This window comes from Equus caballus, chromosome 1, assembly GCF_041296265.1.
Source record: "Equus caballus isolate H_3958 breed thoroughbred chromosome 1, TB-T2T, whole genome shotgun sequence".
Lineage (NCBI taxonomy): Eukaryota > Metazoa > Chordata > Mammalia > Perissodactyla > Equidae > Equus > Equus caballus.
In genome coordinates this window covers 168,537,784-168,565,547 of record NC_091684.1, presented here as the reverse complement: position 1 = coordinate 168,565,547, position 27,764 = coordinate 168,537,784, and the positions used below count along the sequence as shown (strand labels likewise).

At 34.4% G+C, this 27,764-nt stretch overlaps 3 protein-coding genes across 3 annotated transcripts; all 3 read right to left on the bottom strand.

Moving 5' to 3' along the window:
- Positions 1–5,485: 5,485 nt before the first annotated feature.
- On the bottom strand, positions 5,486–6,427 carry OR4L21 (olfactory receptor family 4 subfamily L member 21). Its single transcript, NM_001391556.1, is given in 1 exon segment — positions 5,486–6,427. A coding segment is annotated over 1 exon segment (942 nt).
- A 5,458-nt stretch (positions 6,428–11,885) lies between these two features.
- OR4L17B (olfactory receptor family 4 subfamily L member 17B) lies at positions 11,886–12,827 on the bottom strand. Its single transcript, NM_001391837.1, is given in 1 exon segment — positions 11,886–12,827. A coding segment is annotated over 1 exon segment (942 nt).
- An 11,405-nt stretch (positions 12,828–24,232) lies between these two features.
- Positions 24,233–25,159, bottom strand: OR4N5 (olfactory receptor family 4 subfamily N member 5). The gene has a single exon (NM_001391554.1). It carries the CDS (start codon positions 25,157–25,159, stop codon positions 24,233–24,235), a length of 927 nt encoding a protein of 308 aa, NP_001378483.1.
- Positions 25,160–27,764: the final 2,605 nt, after the last annotated feature.

Sequence of the window (27,764 nt, the reverse complement as noted above, 5' to 3'; positions counted from 1 at the left end):
TCATCCTTTTGCACGACTTTTCTGAAACTGTCTAAAAGGAGAAACAATGCAGTATGTCACAGGGATTAACAATCAGTGAACCTTATCTTTACTTAAGGATTTGATTTCTTATTCAGGGAAACAACCATTTCGGCCATGCAGCTACTCCGTAGGTATTTTGCAGTTGGAGATATTTCATAGGATCACAAGACAATAGAAAGGATGGTGGCTATGGAGGTGACAAAATCAAATTTGTCTCTTGGTTAGTACAAGGCAAAATCAGACATTTGAGAAAACTTGTCTCCAGATTAAACTGTACATAAATACTTAATTTGCTAAAAAGATGGAGAAGAGTTTTGAAAAGAGTCACTGGAGGAGATTTTTACATGTTGCAGTTCTCATGAAATATAATTTTGTGGTATTTTCAGTATTCAGTAAAAAGTTTGTCATATTAAAAAAATATTGCTGAAATCGCATAATGTACATTATGCTTTCTGAAGGGAACTAGAGACGATAACCATATTGTTGGTATACGTTGAATGTTGAAACAATTAGATAGTTAACTGAGATCAAACCCAATTACTGAGGAAAGGTTAGCTTTCAGATATTAATGACCCAGATTGACTCAAAACTGCAGACTCATCTCTCTTAGGGCCCAACTCTTCTGTTCATGTAATTAGACATAGATATTGGCAATCTGATCCAATTGTTGCCAAATTGATCAAATGATCATTTTTATCTGATATTCTTTAATTCCATGTTTTAACATATAATGAGTGTATAGAAATAGCAAAATCACTGTCATTAGGACTATGAAATAGTTAAATTTACCACTGTAGTCTGGTTCAACTTTTCTCCCTTAAAGAGGTGTAAAAAGTGAGGTGAATCATCTACCTTTGTGGAACTAAACTAAAAGAAAAGTATGATGTATTATTTGAACAGAATAGTGTCTTTGTGTCAGTTATTTGTCTGCATTAGAACTACATTTCCTAACAATGATTTTCTTTAAGGTTCATTTAACCTAACTTTGTCAAAGATGGAAATAAGTCATAGATAGTGTGTTACTGACTGAAATGGACTTAGCTAAGCCAAATGAAATTTTTAAAAATACACACGTATATTTAAAGGGAATATGTCAGTTCTTGATCAACATAAATCCACTTATTTCAGTGCCTCCCTGTTTGGCTGAATTTAGCTCTTTTTTTCAGGTCTTAATCCAAGCTTGTTTCTCATCTCCAGTCCTCTCTTTTCCCTTATCAGAGTCTAGACGCAGACCTAACACCGATTATCAGAGAAGAAAATAGGATATGTGTGATTTCAGGGTACATTCTAAGATTTTAACGACACATTTCAAATTTTGAAAATACAGTATATCCAGTAAACAATAATGAACATTTAATCATATGCACTTTCTAGGTATGGTTACTATCACTAAGACACACATTTTATCATAAGTAGTCCATTCTCAAACCATTATGTTTGACACCATCCTTCAAAGTTGCATGAAGGCTTCTTCCTTTCACAAGGGAACAGAATAGAAAATGCAAATCTTTGATGTCTCTCATATGTAGATGTGAATCTTCATTCTTTCTTTCAGTTTTGTACCTTTGCTGCATAGGGTACAGTCTCCACGGAAGGTACAGTCCCTGGGCCTTCTCTGATATGAAAATAAGTAGATTTCAGGTGTACATGAACCTGGCAAAGATAGAGTCCTAGACAAGGCAATTTCTCTCAATTTTTTTTCAACTGAATGAATGTTCAAATCCTTGGTTATTTTCAGACTTTTGCCATAGGAAAATTAAATTTTCTCATATGTTCCTCCAATGATTCCTAAGAAATGTAATGATAGCATCAATATTTTGTGAGTGGTGATATTTCATGGTTTTCTAAGCCATGGGTCAGGCATTTTATCCCTGAATTTCTATTATTTATTAATCTTTAAAAATAATTTCATCCCTAAAATCATCTAGTCAACCTTCTCTATATTATGCAATAATTCACAGAATAAGATCATTCAACCTGATCAGTGTAGCCAAACAGTTTAAACATACTTAGATCCCTTTTCTTTAAGAACAATTTATTTGGCCTGGATTGTTGGATTATTATCTTAATTTTCAGTAAACATTGACACAGTGATTTTTGTATTTTTTTTTGTGTCCAGTTGTAACAAAATCAACTATTCCAGTTTACTTTTCCTCTCTGCACTCAGTTATTATTCTGGCACTTGCATTTTATCACTTATGGACAAGTTTAATATTTTAATTGAAAATACTATGATAGATGTGGTACACAGGTAGAGTGAGACGTCAGGATTACATAACCTACCAGCTTGCACTTGGACTTCAGAAGGAGCATCAATATGACATCCTAGATGCTTAATCTTCATCATCCAGTGATTTTATTTGCTGCTCTGAACTTCAGAAGACAACAGTATATAAAGGTAGCCCTTGATAGGAGGCAGAAGGAAAAACTCATTTGATTGTTTCAGATTCCTCAGAGACCGGCAGTAAAAAAGTAATTGGGATTGTTAAAATAGACTTTTGATGTTACAGAAAATGAGACACCATTTTCACCTATCAAAATGACAATATTATAAAGGCAACAATCCATAATCGAGGGGGTGTGGAAAGATGATGCATTATGGGAAGTTTTACTAGAGGTGAATTTACCAGAGGTACATTATTTTTTGTAATAATTGTAGTTTATTTTCTACCATGAGCATTGATAATTGTTATATTCAGGCAAAGAATAAATATTCAGTCCAGATTATTTTAATTTTAATTCCAATTAAAATTGAAATTTTTCCAAATTTAAACTCTAATTTGTCTGGAAGTTATTGATAAATTATGTGAGATAATTACTTATGTAACTGTAAGCAAATAAAAATTAATTCCACTAAAAATTTATGATATTTCCTTTATCATTTAAACTTATGGATAGACAAGACTCTACTTCAGGTTTATCTATTTTTATTCCTTGTTTTATTTAATAGACATTATTTTTTAGACCAGTATTAAATTCACAGCAATATTGAGCAAATGATAATTCCCACATACTCCTTGTCACCATACATGCATAGCCCTAGCCCATTATCAACATGCCACATCAGAGTGATCCATTTGTTACAATTGATGAAACTGCATTGACACATCATTTTAACCCAAAATCCATGGTTTACATTATTGTTCATTCTTGGCTTTGTACACTTTATGGCTTTGGACAAATTTATAGTGAAATATATCCACCAGTATAGTGTCATACAGAGCAGTTTCACTGTCTTAAAAATCCTCCATGCTCAACCTAGTCATCCCTTCTTCCCACTCACCCCTGTCAACTACTATCTTTTTACTGTCTCCATAATCTTGCCTTTTTCAGAACATCATATCGTTGAAGCCACACAGTGTGTAGCCTTTTCAGATTGGCTTCTTTCACTCAGTAATGTGTACTTAAGTTTCCTCCATGCCTTTTCTCATGCCTGCTTCATGGCTTGGTAGCTCATTTCTTTTTAGCATTGAATAAAATTCTACTATCTGGATGTACCAAGGTTTATTTATCCATAAACCTACTGAAGAACATCTGAGTTGCTTCCAAGTTTAGGCAATTATAAATAAAGCTGCTCTGAACATGTGTGTGCAGTTGTTTGTGGACGTAAATTTTCTATGCATTTGGGTAAATACCAAGGAGGACAATTGCAGGATCATATGGTAAGAACACAGTTTTCTAAGAAACAACCAAACTGTCTTCCAAAGTGGCTGTACCATTTTGCAGTTCCATCAGCAATGAATCAGTGTTCTTGTTGCTCCACGTTCTTGTCAGCCTTTGGAGTCGTCAGTGTTCTGGATTGTGGCTCTTCTACTAGCTGTGTAGCAATATCATATAGTTGCTTAGTTTGCATTATCCTGATGATATATGATGTATATCTTTTTTGAAGAAGGTGTCTGTTAAGATAATTAGTCATTTTTTTAATAAGGCTGTTTGTTTTCTTATTGTTGAGGTTTAAGATATCTTTGCATATTTTGGATAGTAGGGCTTTTCTCAGACATGTGTTTTCCAAATACGTTCTCCTCACTTGGCTTGTCTTTTCATTCCCTGTCAATTGTCTTTCAAAGAGCAGGATTTTTACTCTTAGTGAATCCAGCTTATCAATTCATTCTTTCATAGATAGTGCTTTTGGTGTTGCGTCTGAAAAGTCATTGCCAAACCCAAGGTCATCTAGATTTTGTCCAATGATATCATCTACATATCTTATAATTTTGCATGTTACACTTAGTTCTGTGATCCATTTTGAGTTAATTTTTTTGAAGAGTATAAGATTTATGTCTAGATTCATAGTTTTTCCATTGACTGTCTTATTGTTTCAACACTGTTTGTTGAAAAGATCATGTTTTGTCCATTATATTGCCTTTGCTCCTTTGTAAAATATCAGTCCACTGTATTTATGCACATCTATTCTTTTCTTCTAATTTATTGGTCTAGTCTCTCTTTTATTGTCTGTTAATTTTTGACAAGGTAGCACATATTTTATTTTCACTTGTGTTATACAGTACATTTTAATATCAGGAAAGGCAAGCTCTGTCTCTTTGTTTAGATCACTTAAAAATTTCTTAGATATCTTTATATTTTTCAATGAAATGGAATTATTTTCTGAAATTAAAGCAAATACCATTGGGGTTTTGATTATTGTAGCATTAAACTTACAGTAAACATAGGTGAAATGAACAATGTTGCAAAATTGAGTATTCATCAAGAAAGATTTTATGTGCCTTTAAATTCATTTTCTTTTATAAAAAAGGTTTCATGAATGACAGAATTCAGTTAAAGGAACGTGAAATATTGATGTTGTCTGGTGTAGCAAGATGCAATAAGCCGTTCATGGTTTTAATCTTTAATATTTTGGTCAACATTGATTCTTAGAAAACTAATGGGTACACAAAGAAATGTTTGAAATATTCAATTCCAGGCATATTTTAACATTCTACTAAGGATAAGTAATGTATTGAGGCCACCCAGTGAAAAATATTCTTCATATCCGCACTCAAATAAAAACTGCTCTTTAAAGCCTCTGTGTGGCTGACATATAGTTACAGATATTTTAACACCTACTAAGTTATATAAATAACTTTACTTTTAATAATTATACTAAATACCATGTATTGTGATATTTTACTAACGTTTTTTATTTTTACAATGTGATTTACTGAAACTTGTAAAATTTTGTAAAGTGACGTTATCCTTACATATTTTAAGCATTCATCAGGGCTGTTTCCCTGAATTCTAAAACAAAGAAGTACATAATGAATGCATACATTTTTATGTATTACGTCTATACTATGAACATCCTCCATTACAATTTTAAATAAAAAATTTCTTACTAATTTCACAAAATTGAGGAGAAGAAAATTGATAATATTTAACATTTTCATTTCAATAATTTGAATAAATATTTAAGACTCAAAACCCAAAAAATAGCAGAGCACACAAAATAACCAGTCGTCGCAGACAATATTTAGTGGGTAAGCCAGGAATGAACACGCTGGCTGCTCAGTCTCCCAATGGCTGCCTTCATTTCCTGATTCCTCAGAGTATAAATAATTGGATTAAGGAGGGGGGTGATTATAGAGTAAAACACAGAAAGAAACTTATCTACAGAATAACTATTGAATGGGAAAGCATAGATGAAGATAGCAGGACCAAAGAAGAGAGTGACCACAGTGATGTGAGCAGAGAGTGTGGACACAGCCTTGGAGGATGCACTGGAGGAGCGCTGCCAGATGGTGAGCAGCATGACAACGTAGGATATGAGCAAGATGATAAAGCAGATCAGGGACAGGAGTCCACTCTCTGAAATTATCAAGAGCTCTAGGATATAGGTCTCAGTGCAGGCAAGCCTGATGACCAAGGGAAGGTCACAGAAAATGCTGTCCACAATATTGGGACCACAAAAAGGTAAACCCACTGTGAAAACCATCTGGCTCGTGGTATGTATGAACCCAATTGTCCAGGAGAGCAGTAGAAACAAGATGAGCACCCTGCAACTCATGATGGTCTTGTAGTGTAAGGGTTTGCATATGGCAGCATACCTGTCGATGGCCATAGCTATCAGAAGAGACATCTCTCCACCCCCAAAGAAGTGCATAAAGAACATCTGGGCCATGCAGCCCCAAAAGGAGATGGTCTTGCGTTTTCTAAGGAAGTCTGCAATCACTTTGGGAGTTGCCGCCGAGGAAAGACACAGGTCAAAAAATGATAAATTTGCCAGAAAGAAATACATGGGGGAATGAAGATGCTTATCAAATATTACAGAGATCACAATTAGCAGGTTTCCTACTACAATGGCTACATAGACAAGAAAGAAGATTACAAAAAAGAATATTTGAATTTCTTGAGAACTGGAAAGTCCCAACAAGATGAACTCAGAAACACTTGATCTATTACTTAGAAGATCCATTCATCCTTTTGCACGACTTTTCTGAAACTGTCTAAAAGGAGAAACAATGCAGTATGTCACAGAGATTAACAAATCAGTGAACTTTATCTTTACTTAAGGATCCTATTTCTTATTCAGGGAAACAACGGTTTTGGCCATACAACTGCCCCCTAGGTATTTTGCAGTTGGAGATATTTCATAGGATCACAAGACAATAGAAAGGATGGTAGCTATGGAGGCAACGAAATCAAATTTGTCTCTTGGTTAGTACAAGGCAAAATCAGTTAGACATTTGAGAAAACTTGTCTCCAGATTAAACTATACATAAACAATTTATTACAAAGATGGAGAAGAGTTTTGAAAAGAATCACTGGAGGAGATTTTTACATTTTGCAGTTCTCATGAAATACATTTTTGCGATATTTTCAGTATGCAGTAAAAAGTTTGTCATATTCAAAAAATATTGCTGAAGTCACGTAACGTGCATTATGCTTCCTGAAGGGAACTAGAGACCAGAACCATATTCTTGGTATGAATTGACTGTTGAGACAATTAGATAGTTAACTGAGATCAAACCCAATTACTGAGGAAAGGTTAGCTTTCAGATATTAATGACCCAGATTGGCTCAAACTGCAGACTCATCTCACTTAGGGCCTAACTCTTCTGTTCATGTAATTAGACATAGATATGGGCAATCTGATCCAATTGTTGTCAAATTGATCAAATGATCATTTTTATCTGATATTCATTAATTCATATGTTTTAACATATAATGAGTGTAAAGAAATACCAAAATCACTGTCATTAAGACTATGAACTAGTGAAGTTTATCACTGTAGTCTGGTTCAACTTTTCTCCCTTAAAGAGGTGTAAAAAGTGAAGTGAATCATCTACCTTTGGGAAACTAAGTTTACAAAACCTGTGATGTGTTGTTTGAACAGACTAGTGTCTTTGGGTTAGTGATCTGTCTGCTTTAGTACTATGTTTCCTCACAATGATTTTCTTTAAGGTTCATTTAACCTTTAACTTTATCAAAGATGGAAATAAGTCATAGATATTGTGTTGCTGACTGAGGTGGACTTAACTAAGCCAAATGAAATTTTAAAAAATACCCACTTACACTTAAAGGGAATATATCAGTTCTCTATGGACATAGATCCACTTATTTCAGTGCCTCCCTGTTTGGCTGAATTTAGCTCTTTTTTTCAGGTCTTAATCCAAGCTTGTTTCTCATCTCCAGTCCTCTCTTTTCCCTTATCAGAGTCTAGACGCAGACCTAACACCGATTATCAGAGAAGAAAATAGGATATGTGTGATTTCAGGGTACATTCTAAGATTTTAACGACACATTTCAAATTTTGAAAATACAGTATATCCAGTAAACAATAATGAACATTTAATCATATGCACTTTCTAGGTATGGTTACTATCACTAAGACACACATTTTATCATAAGTAGTCCATTCTCAAACCATTATGTTTGACACCATCCTTCAAAGTTGCATGAAGGCTTCTTCCTTTCACAAGGGAACAGAATAGAAAATGCAAATCTTTGATATAGCTCATATATAGATGTGAATCTTTATTCTTTCTTTCAGTTTTGTACCTTTGCTGCATAGGGTACAGTCTCCACGGAAGGTACAGTCCCTGGGCCTTCTCTGTTTCTCTGATATGAAAATAAGTAGATTTCAGGTGTACATGAACCTGGCAAAGATAGAGTCCTAGACAAGGCAATTTCTCTCAATTTTTTTTCAACTGAATGAATGTTCAAATCCTTGGTTATTTTCAGACCCTTGCCATAGCAAAATTAAATTTCCTCATATGTTCCTCCAATAATTCCTAAGAAATGTAATGATAGCATCAATATTTTGTGAGTGGTGATACTTTATGGTTTTCTAAGCCATGGGTCAGGCATTTTATCCCTGTATTTCTATGATTTATTAATCTTTAAAAATAATTTCATCCCTAAAATCATCTAGTCAACCTTCTCTATATTATGCAATAATTCACGGAATAAAATCATTCAACCTTATCAGTGTAGCCAAACAGTTTAAACATACCTAGAGCATTTTTCTTGAAGAATAATTAATTTGGCCTGGATTGTTGGATTACTATCTTAATTTTCAGTAAACATTGACACAGTGATTTTTGTATTTTTTTTTGTGTCCAGTTGTAACAAAATCAACTATTCCAGTTTACTTTTCCTCTCTGCACTCAGTTATTATTCTGGCACTTGCATTTTATCACTTATGGACAAGTTTAATATTTTAATTGAAAGTACTATGATAGATGTGGTACACAGGTAGAGTGAGATGTCAGGATTACATAACCTACCAGCTTGCACTTGGACTTCAGAAGGAGCATCAATATGACATCCTAGATGCTTAATCTTCATCATCCAGTGATTTTATTTGCTGCTCTGAACTTCAGAAGACAACAGTATATAAAGGTAGCCCTTGATAGGAGGCAGAAGGAAAAACTCATTTGATTGTTTCAGATTCCTCAGAGACCGGCAGTAAAAAAGTAATTGGGATTGTTAAAATAGACTTTTGATGTTACAGAAAATGAGACACCATTTTCACCTATTAAAATGACAGCATTATAAAAGCAACAATCCAAGAGTGTGTGGAAAGATGATGCAATATGGGAAGTTTTACTAGAGGTGAATTTACCAGAGGTAAATTATTTTAGTAATAGTCATAGCTTATTTTCTACCATGAGCAAAGCATAAATATTCAGTCCAGATTATTTTAATTTTAATTCCAATTAAAATTGAAATTTTTCCAAATTTAAACTCTAATTTGTCTGGAAGTTATTGATAAATTATGTGAGATAATTACTTATGTAACTGTAAGCAAATAAAAATTAATTCCACTAAAAATTTATGATATTTCTTTTATCATTTAAACTCAAGGATAGACAAGACTCTACTTCAGGTTTATCTATTTTTCTTCCCTATTTTTTTAAAAGGCTTTATTTTTTAAACAGTATTAAATTCACAGCAATATTGAGCAAATGTTATTGCCCATGTACTCCTTGTCACCATACGTGAATAGTCTTTGCCCATTGTCAACAAGCCACATCAGAGTGATCCGTTTGTTACAATTGATGAAACTCCATTGACACATCATTTTAAACCCAAATCCATGGTTTACATTATTGTTCACTCTTGGCTTCGTGCATTATATGGCTTTGGACAAATTTATAGTGAAATATATCCACCAGTATAGTATCATATAGAGCAGTTTCACTGTCTTAAAAATCCTCCATGCTCAACCTAGTCATCCCTTCTTCCCACTAACCCCTGTCAACTACTGATCTTTTTACTGTCTCCATAATCTTGCCTTTTTCACAGTATCATATAGTTGAAATCACACAGTGTGTAGCCTTTTGAGATTGGCTTCTTTCACTCAGTAATGCATATTTAAGGTTCCTCCATGCCTTTCTTCATGCCTTTTTCATGGCTTGATAGCTCATTTCTTTTTAGCATTGAATAAAATTCTACTATCTGGATGCACCACGGTTTATTTATCCATAAACTTACTGAAGAACATCTTGGTTGCTTCCAAGTTTGGGTAATTATAAATAAAGCTGCTCTGAACATGTATGTGCAGTTTTTTGTGGATGTAAATTTTCTCTGCATTTGGGCTAATACCAAGGAGGACAATTGCAGGATCATATGGTAAGAACACACTTAGTTTTATAAGAAACCGCCAAACTGTCCTCCAAAGTGGCTGTACCATTTTGCATTTCTACCAACAATGAATGAGTGTTGTTGCTCCACATTCTTGTCAGCATTTGGTGTTGTCAGTGTTCTGGATTGTGGCTGTTCTACTAGCTGTGTAGTGATATCTTACAGTTGTTTAGTTTGCATTATCCTGATGATATATGATGTATGTCTTTGAAGAAGGTGTTTATTAAGATATATGGTCATTTTTTATTAAGGTGTTTTCTTTTTGTTAAGGTTTAAGACATCCTTGCATATTTTGGATAGTAGGGCTTTTTTCAGATCTGTCTGTTCCAAATACTTTCTCCTCATTTGGCTTGTCTTTTCATTCTCTGTCAATTGTCTTTCAAACAGCGGGTTTTTACTTTTAGTGAATCTAGCTTATCAATTCTTTCTTTCATAGATTGTGCCTTTGATGTTGCCTCTGAAAAGTCATTGCCAAACCCAAGATCATCTAGATTTTGCCCAATATTATTGCCCACATATCTTACAATTTTGCATTTGACATTTAGTTCTGTGATCCATTTTGAGTTAATTTTTGTGAAGAGTGTAAGATTTATGTCTAGATTCATTGGTTTTCCATTGAATGTCCTATTGTCCCAACACTATTTGTTGAAAAGATCATGTTTTCTACATTGTATTGCCGTTGCTCCTTTGTAAAATATCAGTTGACTGTACTTATGCACGTCTATTCTTTTCTACTGATCTATTGGTCTAGTCTCCCTTGTATTGTCTGTTAATTTTGGACAAGGTACCATATATTTTATTTTTACTCATTGTATTATACAGTACATTTCAATATTAGGAAAGGCAAGTCCCCTCTGTTTGTTTAGATCATTTAAAAATTTCTAAGATATCTTTATATTTTTCAATGAAATGGAATTATTTTCTGAAATTAAAGCAAATTCCATTGGGGTTTTGATTATTGTAGCAGTAAACTTACAGTAAACATAGGTGAAATGAACAATTTTGCAAAATTGAGTTGTCATCAAGAAAGATTTTATGTGCCTTTCAATTCATTTTCTTTTATTAAAAAGCGTTCATGAATGACTGAATTAAGTTAAAACAACATGAAGTATTGATGTTGTCTGGTATAGCAAGATACAATAATCAGTTCATGGTTTTAATCTTTAATGTTTTAGTTAATATTGATTCTTAGAAAACTAATGGGTACTCACAGAGATGTGTGAATGTTCAATTCTAGGCATATTTTAACATTCTATTAAGGATGATTAGCCTATTGAGGCCAGCCAGGGAAAAATATTCTTCATATCCGCACTCAAATAAAACTTCCTCTTTAAAGCCTCTGTGTGGTTGACATATAGTTACAGACATTTTAACACCTGCTAAGTTATACAAATAACGTCAGTTTTAATAGTTATACTAAATACCATGTATTGTGATATTTTACTAACGTTTTTTATTTTTACAATGTGATTTACTGAAACTCGTAAAATTTTTGTAAAGTTGCATTATGCTTACATATTTTAAACATTCATCAGGGCTGTTTCCCTGAATTCTAAAACAAAGAAATGCATAATGAATGCATACATTTTTATGTATTATGTCTATGTTATGGACATCTTCCATTACAATTTTAAATAAAAAATTTCTTACTAATTTTACAAAATTGAGGAGAAGAAAATTGATAATAGTTAACATTTTCATTTCAATCATTTGAATAAATATTTAAGACTCAAAACCCAAAAAATAGCAGAGCACACAAAGTAACCAGTTGTCACAGACAATATTTAGTGGATGAGCCAGGAACCAACATGCTGGCTGCTCAGTCTCTTAATGGCTGCCTTCATCTCCTGATTCCTCAGTGTATAAATAATTGGATTAAGGAAGGGGGTGATTATAGAGTAAAACACAGAGAGAAACTTATCTACAGAATAACTATTGAATGGGAAAGCATAGTTGAAGATAGTGGGACCAAAGAAAAGAGTGACCACAGTGATGTGAGCAGAGAGTGTGGATACAGCCTTGGAGGATGCACTGGAGGAGCGCTGCCAGATGGTGAGCAGCATGACAACGTAGGATATGAGCAAGATGATAAAGCAGATCAGGGACAAGAGTCCACTGTTTGCAATCACCAAGAGCTCTAGGATATAGGTCTCAGTGCAGGCAAGCCTGATGACCAAGGGAAGGTCACAGAAAATGCTGTCCACAATATTGGGACCACAAAAAGGTAAACCCACTGTGAAAACCATCTGACTCATGGTATGTATGAACCCAATTGTCCAGGAGAGCAGTAGAAACAAGATGAGCACCCTGCGACTCATGATGGTCTTGTAGTGTAAGGGTTTGCATATGGCAACATACCTGTCGATGGCCATAGCTATCAGAAGAGACATCTCTCCACCCCCAAAGAAATGTGTAAAAAACATCTGGGCCATGCAGCCCCACAGGGAGATGGTCTTGTGTTTTCTAAGGAAGTCTGCAATCATTTTGGGAGTTGCCACAGAGGAAAGACATAAGTCAAAAAATGATAAATTTGCCAGAAAAAAATACATGGGCGAGTGAAGATGGTTATCAAATATCACAGAAATCACAATGATGAGGTTTCCTAACACAATGGCTACATAGACAATAAAGAAGACAGTGAAAAGGAATAACTGAATTGCTTGAGAACTGGAAAGTCCCAACAAGATGAATTCAGAAACAGTTGATCTGTTACTCAGGAGATCCATTCATACTTTCACACAGGTATATCAAATTTTGTCTAACAAGGGAAAAAACGCAGGAAATAACAGAGACTAATAAGAAAGTGAGCTCAATCTTTACTTAAGCATCTTATTTCTTATTCAGTAACCAATCATTTTGGCAATACAACTTCTTTGTAGATATTCCTTTGTATTTTGTAGTTGGACATATTTCACATGACCACTGTCCAATAGAAAGTGTGTTTCGTAGAGAGCTAATTTAATCAATTTTTTTCCTCTTTGTTAATGTGAAGCAAGGTCCAGTAAACATTTGAGTCAGTTTGGTCTCCTTTCAAGTTTAGCTCCAGATCAGACTCTGCCTGAACAGTTAATTCATTAGAATGATAGAGAAGAGCTTTGAAAAGCATCAGTGGTGAATATTTTATCTTTTGCAGGTCTCAGGAAGTACACTTACTGACACATTTTTGTCTCATGCTAAGTATGCATGAAAACTCCGAATATTTTGCCATATTAAAAAAACATATTGCTGAAATCACACAATGTATATTATGCTTCCCTCAAGGGAACAACCTAAACCTATTAGAGATTAGGACCATTTTGGTGATAAAGTTGAATGTTGAGACCGTTGTGTAGTTAGTAGAGATCAAACAATTACTGAAGATAAGTTTTCAGACATGAATGACACATATTGACTCTCCAAACTATAAATGCCCATCTCACATCAGGCCTAACTCTTCACTTTATGTGAGCAGACTAAATAAGTGTATTCTATGCATACATTCTTGTGCAATTGTGGAAAATTAGATCAAAAGAACATTTTGAACAGGGTTTTACAGCTATGCATGTGTTTTCGCATATAATGGGTGACAGAAATAACTGGATCACTGTCTTTAAGCCTGGGAACTAATGAGGATAACCACTTTAGTCTTGTTCAACTCTTCTCCTTCAAAGAGGTGTAAAAGAGGACGTGACTCGTTAACATGTTTACCTAAAGTAAACAAAACGAGGATGTATTGCTTGAATAGAATCTTTGAGAAAGCAACTTTCCCTCTTTCCAGCTCTGTTTTCTCACAATGATTTTCTCTCAAGTTCCGTTACTCTTAATTTTTTTCCAGGATGCATATAAAACATAAATATTGTGTCACTGACTGAGGTGGAATCAGATAATCCAAAATCCATAAATCCACTTCATTCAGACCTTCCCGCTTGACTGGATGTAGATCTATTTTCCAATTATTATTCCAGGCCTGTTGCTCATCTCTAGTCTTTTTCTTGTATTTATCAGAGTCTTAGACTCAGAACAAATGCAGATTATCAAGGAATAAAATCATATATATATAAGATATATTTACTTACATACCTATGTGATTTTTCTTTGTGCATTTTAACTTTTTAATCAGAGTTTATTTTTTTAAATGCAGTATTTCTACCAGATTTCAATGAATATTTAATTATATGCACTTTTCTGCATGGATACTGCCACTAAGGCAAGCATCTTATCATAAGTGACCCATATGCTAGTCATTATGTTGGACTCCATCATTCAGATTGACTTTAAAACTAATTTCTTTCAGAAGTTAAAAGAATTTGAAAGGAATATTTCACAATTCTCATTCACAATTGTAAATCTTTCGTGGATTCCTTGTTTAAGGGTACAAACTTACAACCATAAGTAAGTTCTGGAGATCTAATGCATAGCCTAGTGATTATGCAAGTCAACAATACTGTATTATAAACTTCAAAGTTGCTAAAAAGACTAGATCTGAATGAAATGATAATTATGTGACATGATAGAGATGTTAACTAATACTCTTGTGGTCATCATATTGCAATATATAAATGTATCAAATCAACATGTGTACACCTAAACTTACACAATATTATGTGTTAACTCTATCTCAACTAAAAATAAAATTGTAAATATTTATTTGTTCATCTGGTTTGTATTCTTACAGTAAGATCATCATGTTCAGCTATGACCTCTGGATCATCTACTTTTCAATAAGATATACAAATAAGCAGGTTTTTCAGGAGCATATGAACTTGACAAAGAGAGTGTCCTAAACAAGGCAATTTCTCTCAAGATCTTTCCAGCTGAATATGTGTTCGAATATTTGGTTATTTTCTGATTTTTGTCATAGGAAAATAAAATTTATTCATATGTTCCTCCAACAACTTTTAAGAAGTGTAATGATAGCATCAATATTTTGTGTGGAATAATTTTATGATTTTCTAAGTGATGGATAAGGCATTTCATCCTTGAAGTTCTTTTATTTATCTTGCATCCCTGAAAGCAACTACACAACGTTCTCCGTATTATGCAATATTTCAAAGAATAAAATTATTTAATCGGATCAATATAGACAAAAAATTTAAATATACTTAGATTCCTTTTCTCTAAGAATAGTTTATTTGGCCTAGATTACAGGATTATTATCTTACTTCCCAATTCACATCAGTATGGTGATTTTTGCATTTATTTTCCAGTTATAATAAAATCAAATTTGATCCAGCTTAATTTTTCCATTTCCAGCCCTCCTCTCAGTTATTATTTTGGTATTTGTCTTTTATAACTTATGGGCATACTTAATATTGTAAATGGAAATATTATGATAGGCGTGGTATACAGGCAGAGTAACGTCAGAATTATGTAACCTACCAGCTTGCACTTGGACTTCGGAACTAATATCAACAGGAAATCCTAGATGCTTAATCTTCATCACCAAGTGATTTTATCTTCTTCTCTGAATTTCAGAAGACAACAGTATATAAATGTATCCCTTGATAGGAGGCACGAAGAAAAAAAATCATTTGATTGTTCTAGATTCCTCAGAGACTGGCAGTGAAAAAGTAATTGGGGTTGTTAAAATAGACTTTTGACATTACAGCAAGTGAGACACTGTTTTTCACCTACCAAAATGCCAATAGTTTAAAGGCAGCAATCAAGAATCAAGAGGATGTGGAAAAATAGTGCATTATGGTAAATTTTACTAGAGGTGAATTATTTTTTGAACTAGTTGTAGTTTTTATTATAGTTTATTTTCTACAATAAGTATTGATAATTGTTATATTTAGCAAAAATATATTCTAGATTATTTTATTTCTAAATTGTATTAAGGTTGAAACTTTCACATTTAAATTCTAGTATGTCTGACACTTATTGATAAATGATGTGAGGTAATAGTTCATCGTTGCAATTAAATAACAATTCATCCCACTAAGAATTTGTTGTGCTTTCTTTATAACATTACATTTTCAGATCCAGTAGGCTCTCTTTCAGGTTTAGTTTCCTCCTTGTTTAGCCAGCTAATATTTGAGGAGGCACTGCACATTTTACTTTTGTTCAATATGTCTTACAGTATCTGTGAATGTGCGGAAGGACAAGTCACTTCTCATTGCTTTACTTATTCAATGTTTTCTTGGCAATTTTCGTATCTTTTTATTCTGAATTAAATGGATTTACTTTCTAAAGATAAAACAAACTTCACTGGCATTTTGTTATCAAAATGTAAGAAATGTGGAAAAAATGAACAGAGTTATAAAATTGAGTCTTTTCATCTAGGAGGATTTTATGTTTCTTTAAGTATTGGTCCAATTTTATGACAGAACAAAATTTTGCCATCTTCATTATATCAATGCATTTTTGGGTAACAAATATTTTGTTAAATATAATTTTTCATATTCCCTTTTTTGATGCTATCCTTAACATGTCTTTTTCCTTAGCAAAGGAATCTTACTGCTATTACTAATCTTATTGCTATCACTTTCATTTTTCACATATTTAAGTGATAAATAATATCATTGCTGAAATGCCATTTTAATTTTTTTTCCTTCTTGGTTTTCTTCTTTATTTAGTTACTGATAAAATGATCTGAAAACATTAATAATGTTTTTAATACTTGTTTTGTGCTGTATTCCATTAACTATAATTTTCGAGCAATAAAGAATAACAGTGATGATAGCTGGCTCTGGCAGAATTTGTTAGTTTCCCAACCACGACTCTTCACTCTTTCTTGATAATGAAAGCTTATTTTCTTTGGGATCAGTTTCCTTTGTGCCTCCATGGAGTTTCAAACCTTGTTTTAAAAAGCTGCATCTCACCAGCCTAGGTAAATCACAGCTCCTCCATTTTCCTCACCAGTCACTAGTTTCCCAATGAGCACAGACCATGTAGCTGAGACTGCTAGTGTCTGTCAAGTAGCCTTCTCCCAGTCTTCATTAGTAACAGACACCTGAATCTATTTAGAGACACTTTACAGCTTCTCTTGCAATTAGAAGTGGCAAATAACATGAAAGAAAACAGTATCATCAGGTAACTACATTCTGAAAATTCTCTTTAGGGGCTGACTCACTGGAGAGCTATACTCTTTGCTTCTCCCCAACCCCATGTTTCTTTAGGTCTAATCTGAAAAAATATCAGTTTTTTTACTGACGTTAAATACTGTAAATAGTTACAGAAATAAAAATACACTATTACAGTATTTAAATGAATACTGTTAGTCGCCATCTGGATGCCAGATGATGTAGGTACCTGAAAATGCAATCTCAATGACTAAGGGCTTCCTACAACACAGAGTAAATTTGGAGAAATGATAAGAATGGATTCGAAGGAAAATGGACCCATAACGGTATACATCCTTTTATTAGTTATTCCATCTGGAATACAAATGTGATGTGTGGAATTCCTACAGATATTTTGGGACAAATTCTAAGAAAATAGGAGTGCGCAGAGAGGAGGTTTTGAAGTCCATGGTGATTTTGTGCCACTGCTATACCAACACTGGACTAAGATTATATGGATTTGTTTTACACGAGAAAATAAATCTCTATATAATTTATTGATAACACTGCTATCAAAGTTTATGACTAGCACACCAACAAGTACAAAGACAATTCTAGTTAAGGACATGTGTGGTACAGTTATTTAGAGGGTAGTTAAGAGAAATTTTCAATATGCCTAAAATAAAACATAAGAAAACATTTTCTCTTCTCAGATTTGGTTACTCCGAAGGGCCAAGTGTGAGGATGAAAGCCTCATTTACTTAAGAAGGCAGGGTCCTGCCAAATTAGTGAAGTCTTTCAGAGTCTATTCATGGAAAGTATGCTGGGACATCAGCTTCAAAGTTAAAATATTGCATCTTGTACCTAAATCACTACACCACAAAGAATAAAGTGTAGTGTCTCATGGTCCTCTTCAAGTTCTAGAGGCAAAATACTCCAATTTGTGAATATTACTTATATTGACATGGAGTTTTCCAGTTTTTAGTGTGACTTAGTTCAGGAAAGTCATCTTAGAAGATCTGGTATAAAGTAAAAGTAGCCTTACCACTAGGGCCATATGCCCAGGTAAATTGTCAATACTCAAGTTATCCAAGCTAGGAAATACACCACTTATAAGTTTGGGCAAATCCTAATACAAGAATCATAATGCTGTTCTGTAAGATCATGTAGTATGACCATGCCATATGCAGCAGAGACCTAATCCTGAGTTGGAAATCAGCTCGTGGCATTCTGCTACGCCTGAGTAGGAATGGACTGTCTGATTGCAGAACTTTAGCTGACTATAGGAACAGAGATGTCCATGATGAGCTGCACTATTTGATATTAATATTGACTGGAGAACATCAGAAAAGAGGCACTAAACAACCAAGGAGAAAGAATGGCTGGGATGGTTGACATAAGCTACCCCCTATCATTGAAGTATCCATAGTGTCAGAAAGGAAGACTACGCAAGCCCTCCTACTCACCAAGACTGATGTTGCTGTGGTACAATAAATGTCCAATCTGTCACCAATAAAGGACAACCTGAGCCCCTATTCTTATCCTATCCCTTGAGGAGACTAATTAGCCACTTGGGACAAGTTGAATACATTGACCCATTCCATTATAGATGGGACAATGATTTGTCTTCACAGGAATCAACATATGTACTAGGTTCAAGTTCCCTTTCCCTGTCCACAGGCTTTTGACCATCATCACTCTCTGAGGATATAGAAAATGTTTAATCTACGAAGAGTTTTCTTATAATATAACTCAGTTAATTAAACTTACTTTTCAGCAAAAGAGATTCAAGAGTTGACCAATTATCAAAGACCTACTGGCCTTATCATTTACTGCATAACAGTGAAGCTACTGTGCTGGTTGATAGAGCATTGGAGCAATCATTTGATATCACAGTTGAAGCGTCAATTTTTAGATTGTGACCAGCTATCTTGAGATGGCATTCTCTAGGATGAAGTATACAATCTGTTTCTTTCTTTCTTTTTTTTTTTGAGGAAGATTGGCCCTGAGCTAACATCTGTTGCCAATCTTCCTCTTTTTGCTTGAGGAAGATTGCCATTGAGCTAACATCTGTGTCAATCTCTATCTCTTTTATGTGGGATGCCACCATGGTGTGGCTTGATGAGCGGTGCTAGGTCTTGCCAAACCTGCAAACCCCAGGCTGCTGAAGTGGAGTGTGCAAACTTAACTACTATGCCAATGGGCTGGCCCCTTTTTGGGGGGACTGACTTGTTTTGTTTTTGGTGAGGAAGATTCACAGTGAACTAATATCCATTGGCAATCTTCCTCTTTTCTTTCTGCTTGAGGAAGATTAGCCCTGAGCTAACATCTGTGCCAATCTTTCACTATTTTGTATGTGGGATGCTTCCACAGCATGGTTGATGAGTGGAGTAGGTCTGCACCTGGGATCAAAATCGGTGAACTTGGGCTGCCAAAGTGGAATGTGTGGAACTTTAACAACTCAGCCACAAGACTGACCTCCTACATTCTTAATCAATGACTATTATCTGTAGTTTTGTCCCCAATAGGAAGAATTTATACGCTTTGGAACAAGAATATTCATCATGTATCTTTGATTCTTATAACCCACTTATAGAATTTGTGCTTTCTTTTCCCACAACTTCATGCTCTAACTCTAGAAATTTGGGGACATGCTTTCACCTGGAGATGTAGGAAGATTTCTATTAACTTCAAGCTATCGCCACCACTTAATCACTTTATGTTTTTCTTTCCAAGAGACTTAAAGAAAAGGAAAGATGCCATCATCTTGTAAAGGGTAATTTACCTTGATCATCAGGAGAAGGCGTAGTAATGCTACTATACAATGGTCAGGTGGAGTCATGGAAGATATTAAAAAAAAAATTCAAATTGACACATGGAATTGAACTATTCTGTTTTAGAGGTAAAAAATTCATTGGATGGTACTAATGACAGAAATGATGCAGAAGAAAAGTTAGTCAACTTAAAGACAGAAATAGAACTATACAAAATGAAAGATGAAGAGAATAAAAGACAATTTTTATTATATAAATCTCTTTAAAAGGTAAATGGCCACACAAAGCAAAACTAATAACATTATATCATTGAATGAATTATCTCAGTAGAATATTAGATGTTAAATATAAAACAATACAAACACAAGGGCTAAAAGGAGGTTAATAGAAGTATACTCTTGTAAGTTTCTAATATGATACCTGTAAAGATGTAATATTGAAGTTAGACTGTGATAAGTTAAAATGTGTAGTATGTATTTATAACCGTGAAACAACCACTAAAAATCACAAGAAAAAGAAATAGCTAAGAAGACAATATTATCAATATGAATGTTTAAAGAAATAATAAACACTAAGGAATAATAATATAAAAGAACACTCAAGTATTCAAAAAAAGAAAAAAGAACAGATGAAATAAATATAAAATAGAAAGATTATCAATTTTCACCAAACAATATGCATAATCATGATAAAGGTAAATGGCCTAATAATCCAATTAAATTCAGAGACTGTAGTATGGGATAAGATATATGTTACACACAAGAAACTACCATTAAAAATAAAGACCCATAGGGGCTGGCCCCGTGGCCGAGTGGTTAAGTTCGCACGCTCCGCTGCAGGAGGCCCAGTGTTTCATTAGTTCGAATCCTGGGCGCGGACATGGCACTGCTCATCAGACCACGCTGAGGCAGCATCCCACATGCCACAACTAGAAGAACCCACAACAAAGAATACACAGCTATGTACCGGGGGGCTTTGGGGAGAAAAAGGAAAAAATAAAATCTTAAAAAAATAAATAAATAAAGACCCATATAGACTAAAAGTAAAAGGATAGAAAAAGAAAAACTAGGTTTTTATTATTTAACCAGACTGTGGTATAGCAATTTACTTTTGCTGCAGTAAACAATTAGCACAAATTTAGTGACTTAAAATAGAAGAAAACTTATTGTCTTTATGTCAGGAGTCTGATGCAAGTCTCACTGGGATAAACTCACAGTGTTGGCAGAGTTGCGCTCCTTTCTGGAAGCTCTGGGAGAGAATCCATTTCTTTGCTTTTTCCAATTAAACCAAAAGAAAGCAGAAAAATTGGAAAAGATGTAAATAAATATGAAACATCTGGCAAGAAAGCAAATTTTAATCCAACCATATCAATAACACTCCTATTAAATGCAAGTTGTTACTTTTTTCACAACTATTGTCCTGCATTTATATTTATATGACAAAAGAACATATATATAAATGTATGACAAACCTCACAAGACATCATAATATTTTTTCTATACTCAATGAGCACTATATACTTATTTACATAGACCAACGTATTTGACAATCTACTTGTTCTTTATTCTTTCCTTCAAATTAGTGTTTCCCCCCGAGATTGTTTTCTCTTACCTGAGGAAAGGCTGTTAATATTTATTTACTGCAACTTCTTAGACCGCAAATTCACTCAGTTTTATTTTTCTGAAAATGTCTTTATTTCACTTTCATTTAAACACTATGCTTTGATCTCATATAGACAATTTGGTTTGTATTATTTTCTTTCAGCACATTAAAGATGTCACTTCATTGTCCTCTGGCTCCCATGTTTCTGTTATGGAGAAAGCTGTAAGTCCCACTTTGTTTCTTTCAAATCTAATGCATTACTCACCCAAGATGCCTCTAAAATTTTCTCTTTATTTTATATTTTCATCTATCTTACATTGATGTGTTTGAGTCTTTTATTAGTCTTTATTCTGTTGTGGTTCACAGAGTTTTTGTATATGTGGATTGATGTCTTTTATCAGTTTGTAAATGTTCTTGGTGATTATCTCTTCAAATATTGCATCTCTCCCATTCTCCCTTTTCCCTATCCTACTTTGACTGCAATTACATGTGTGTAAGACGTTTTCATTGTATCCCACGTACCCTATGTTCTTTTCTATATTTTCTATTCTTTTTCCTATTTGCATTTCAATTGTATTATTTTCTATTGACTTAACTTTCAGCTCACTTTTTAGTCATCTGTACTTAATCTGATTTTAAGCTCATCTAATGAATTTTTCATTTCAGAACTTTTCCAATTCTGGAATTTTTATTTCATTATTTTTGTAAATTCTATTCTCTGTTGAAATTCTCTAGTTTTCTTTTTCTTACCTATTTGCTACACTTTTCCTTCTATTGTCTTAATCATACTTATCATTGTAATTAGGCTGTTAGTTTTATTTGCTTTCATACTCTGGATGATTTCTGCTTATATTTTAACCATTTATCTTTTTCTCATATTTTTATAATGTATTTCTATCTTTTGGTGTTTACATTGATTTTATAATAAATTATGGATTTTTAAAATTAAAAATTATATCATGTTACTTTCCCGAAAGTAAGATTCATCCATCTCATTAGTAGTATCCATATAGCGGATGTTAATTCTCTTAATCCAATGTGTCTCAACTGAGGGCAAATTTGCCCTCTAGAGGACATTGGAAAAAGCATAGAGATATTTGCATTTGTTACAACTAATGAGATGCTAATCGTCCCTAGTAAGTAGAGGTCAGGAACTCTGCTAAATAATCTGTAATGCACAAGACAATACCCCACAATAAAATAAGTGAATGGTTCCAAATGTCAATAATGCCAAGGATGAGAAACCCTGCCTTAATCCAATCAGAGATTTTGTTGAGTTTAAACTGATTTGCAGCCTTCATAGACTCAGTCCATCTCTGGTTCATCCATAGACTTCCAGGATTAAAACTGAACCCTCAGGACTTCTGATTCACTTATGTAAGATTTAAATTTAGAAATGATGGAAGTGAGCATAGAGACAACAGAATGTAAGGTTTCCATTTTGTGTGGGGATATTTAGTAGTACTAGAGCAACTCTAGAGTATTTTCCTGATCATAGGCCATGTGCCAAGTGTTGTGATCCTAGAGCCAGCAGTCAAAAAATGACTTCTGTATTTCCTAGTTCTATGATTGCTATGAAGACAGTAACTCCTTTGATATACCAATTTATTGGTTATGTTTTAGGATTGATTACTAGATGTCACCTCAAAAGGTACTCCTAGAGGCTTTTCCATGATTTTGTAAGCACCTAATGCCATGTACTACCCCTCAAAGAAATCTAAATCAATAAATGAGAAAAAGAAAAAAAAAAAAAATGGTTTATTTCTCTGTACCCAAATAATGACTGACACACCAAATGCTTGTCATTGCATTCAGAGTGAAAAGATTTTTCAGTAAACTCAAATTTCTCTCTAAAATTTAAAAAATAACCATTAGGCATAACCACAAAACTCCCCAAAACTTTAAAATATAAAGTTAAGTAGTTTCATCACAGTTTCTCATGGAGTATAACAGCTTCCTTTCCTCCCTCCATCAATGTAGAAAAAAATAACTAGGTTTTTAAGGGTCTATAAAAAACACTTAACAGCATGATACTTTCTACTTAGTGATATTTTACCACACAAAGCCCTTTCTTCAGAATCTTGAGCATCTTGCCTTAAGTCAATAGGAAACATCAGATAGTTACTCTCTTGCCTAATGCCTCATAAAGGCCTTTCTTTGAAATTTGAATAAATTGAACTTACCTTCACCTAGAATACAACACTTTGCCCTTACTAACCTCTCCAACTTCAATTCCTGCCATTTTCACACTCATTAACTATGCTACAGCTACTCTATTCCTGTTTCTGGTTCACAAATGTACCAAGCTCATAACATCTTTATGTCCTTGAACAGGTCATCATATCCGCTTAGAATTTTCTGTCCCCAGGTAATTGAATGGTTGGTTTTTTCAAGTCATCTAGATATTAGCTAAATATCTAGATATTAGCTAAATACTACTCAACAAGAACTTGCTTAATAACCAAAAGTAAAGTAACTACCATCTCTCAGTCGAACTCTATCACAGTATTCTGTTTTATTTGCTTCAAAGTACTATATCTTTCAGATTTTATTGGGTTTTTTCAATTTTATAGTTTAACCTGTCTTTATCCAATTGAATGTAACCCCAGGAGATGTGAAATCTTACCTGTCTCATTCATACAACTAGAATAGTGCCTAAAAATTGGAAGTGATTAATAAATACAGTATTTGCTGAATGACTGACTGATTCAGTGCATTCAGGAATAAGTGATATAATTGATTCCAATTAGGCTTTTCTTTTTCTTGCTATTCCATTCAGCAAACCATGTGCCGACTCAATAACCTCCTCATGGAAGCTTTCACTTCCTGGTTGCGAAGGGTATAGATTACAGGGTTCATCAAAGGAAAGATCACTGTGTGAAAGAGAGAAACCACTTTGTCAGCTGGGAAGGCTCTGAAGGGGCGTGTATAGATGAAGATGGCAGGTCCAAACATGAGAAACACAATGATAATGTGTGTGGTGCATGTGGAGATAGCCTTGTTCTTCCGTTCAGAGGAATGCCCCTTTACACGATAGAGGATGACCACATAGGAGGACAAAAGTCCCAGGAAGCATAGGAGGGTGAGCAGGCCACTGTTGGAGACCATCAGGAGCTCCACCATAAAGGTATCTGTACAGGCCAGCTTAATGACCTGTGGCACATCACAGAAGAAGTTATCTAGCTGGTTTGGGCCACAGAAGGGCAAGTGGAGAATAAGGGCTACTTGTACAATGGAATGGGCAAAGCCACCAAGCCACAGAGCCAACAGCAAGGCATAGCAGACTCTAGGGTTCATGAGATTTGAATAGTGTAAAGGGCGACATATGGCCATGTAGCGATCAAAGGCCATCACAACAAGAAGAAACATCTCTCCTGCTCCTAGGAAATGCAAGAAAAACAGCTGAGTGATGCAACCTCCATAGGAGATTACCTTCTTCTCAGAGAGGAAGTCCACCAGCATCCTGGGAGCCACAATGAAGGAGTAGGATGCATCCAGGAAGGCCAGGTTTCCCAGAAAGAAGTAGAGGGGGGCTGTGAGGCCAGGGTCTAATCTGATGGTGAGGATGATGAAAAAATTTCCAGGGAGGATGATGAGGTAGAAAATTAAGACTAACACAAAGACCAGGAGTTGAGCGTCTTGAGACTGGGTGAGACCAAGGAGGATGAATTCTGTCACCACTGTGCTGTTCTCCCTCTCCATCACCTCTCAGTCTGCAGAATAACAAAGGACAAAATATTATCTGTTATAACCACCTTTTCACCTATTCCATAGCTCTTCTCTGGATGAAAACAATATTTGCTACATCAAACACTTCCCTACTTGAAAATAACTTGTGCACTGTAACTCTCCTTTATTTTCCTGATTCCTTCCAAGGAATCTCTCCTTCTCATGTAACCATGTGCTTCTATATATTTGTCCTCTTGTAGCAGTCTGGGCTACTTTGTTTGAGGTATTTTAGAAATTTCTTGATTGAAACAAAACTTAACTATTTTCAAGTTTGTCAGGGTTTTTCCTATCGTTTTTATTTTGTTTCTGTTCTTGTTAGTGGTGGTGTACTGTCTCTGTTATTTAGAATAGTTTCTAGGTTTTGGTCCCTTCTCTTTATCCCCACAGAGCAGTGTGTTGCAGGTGCTTCTTTCTTTCAGCTCCTGTAGAATCCCTAGTCCCTGGTCGGTAGCTATAGGCTTTGTTTTCTGAATCTGTGCCTTACTGGTTCCCATCACATTGTTCTGCTTTGGCATGCTTGTGCATTCTTACTCCAAACTAGTCACCAGGATCTCAAGCAAGAACTCTACAGTTCATCTAACTTAGAGGTATTCCCTTGTTACACCCCTGATTGTATCCCAAATCTGCATCTACTCCACACCCTATTCTTAAATCCTAATTAATACTAATCCAGTCTTATTTGCTCACCCTATATCCATAACCTACTTTTCCTCATATCTCAGAATGATAAGCAAATGATATAATTCCCATTAATCATGATATTGCTTGTGTAAATATTTCCCCTTTTCAGGCTATAATCTGGTCTAAATAAGAATTCTATTCATTCTGGAGACATCCAGAATTAAAGTGTAGTCTACATAGTGGTCTCCAGAGTAGGGTGTGCTTACCCCTGAGGAGTGCACAGGATAATCCATTGGTGTACATAAAAATAGTGGACCTTCTCTATTATTATAAATTATGCTTTAAAAAACTTTTGTATTTATGATTGTTTTCTAGTTTTTATATTACTTTAATTATAGAAATATATTTTATAAATAAATATTAATACACTGTGATATCTGTGCATCTTTGGCTGTTGATATGAATGATTTAAAAACTGAAAGACTTAGTTATAAGATTATAAAGATTGCTATATACATTTTATATGCAACATACAAAAATATATCCCTTGATTTTTAATTACATACAATATTTGTTCTTCAAAAGTGCTATGGATACAATGGAATACAATTTGGCAATAAAAAGGAATGAACTACTGATATATGCTATAACATGGATGAGCATCAAAACATTATGCTATGTGAAAGGAACCAATCACAAAGGACCACATATTGTATAATTCAAGTTACATAAAATGTCCACACAGGGTAAATCTGTAGAGACAGAAAGTAGAGTAATCATTGCTTGGGCCTAGGGTGGGATGGGGATTGACTGCTAATGAGTATGTGGTTGGTTTCTTTTTTGGGGTGATGAAAATGTTGTAAAATTATATCATGTTGATGCTTGAATAACTCTAAATACACTTAAAACCATTGAATCATACGCTTAAAATGGTAAATTTTGTATGTTGATTATATCGCAAGAAATTTTTTAAGTGCCATTGAATGAAGAGGGGAAGACTGGAGAGAGAAAAATTCCCAATTGAATTTTAACAGAAATTGTTAGTAGCATCCTTAGAAAGAGGAGCCAGGAAGAGGAAAAAAAGGAAAAGAATAAAGAAAAATCAACCTTAAAAAGTCCAGAAAGAGAACTCATGGGAAATTTAGGCCATACATTGATGTTCTAGGGCACTCCTATTAGGAAACATCAGAACATTGGTTCTAGGAGATTAGTAACATTTCTAACTAGCAACCAAACTTTATGGAAAAAGAATTTATAACACGTGGGCACATATTTGTGAGTACAAATACATATTCACTAGAAACACATATATAGTGAGTCCAAGCAAATTGATACAGGAAAAAACTCTTTGGTGCCCTTCATATTAGCTTAGGAGCTTCCTTCTGTCTTCTACCCACTTCAACACCTATTGGCCTCTGCATTCATTCCCTAATCAGCCTATGGAAACTTGCTCTTAGAAAAGTAAGTCAATAGTTCCCCCCACCTATTCTTACATTTTTTGCATTCCAGGTGCTCACTTAGAGTTATTTCATACTTCTTTGGGTTGACAATTCCAAGACACAGGGAGCACTGAGAATTATACTCTGTTGCACTCTTCCCTTGTTTTATTTTCTGTCATCCATCTCTATCCCCTATCTGTTACTAACAGATGGGATCCCAAACCACATAAAGTCTGTAATCCACTTTCCCTCTCCCATTCTTATTTACGTATCTTTTGTTCCAGTGATTCTCAAATTGCTCTCATCAAGGAGATTGAGAATAGATGTGCTTCAGATGGACATTACTCTGACAAAATGAATTCCAGAAAAATGTACAAAACAATGGATCTCACAGGGACAAGCTTTTAATTCTAGTCAGATAAGGCAAATAAATATTGTCAGAGTAGACTAAGACCTGAATGCTTTCATCATCTCTAACCTTCCTTGTTATTTCTTCTGACACAAAAACACATCTGGCC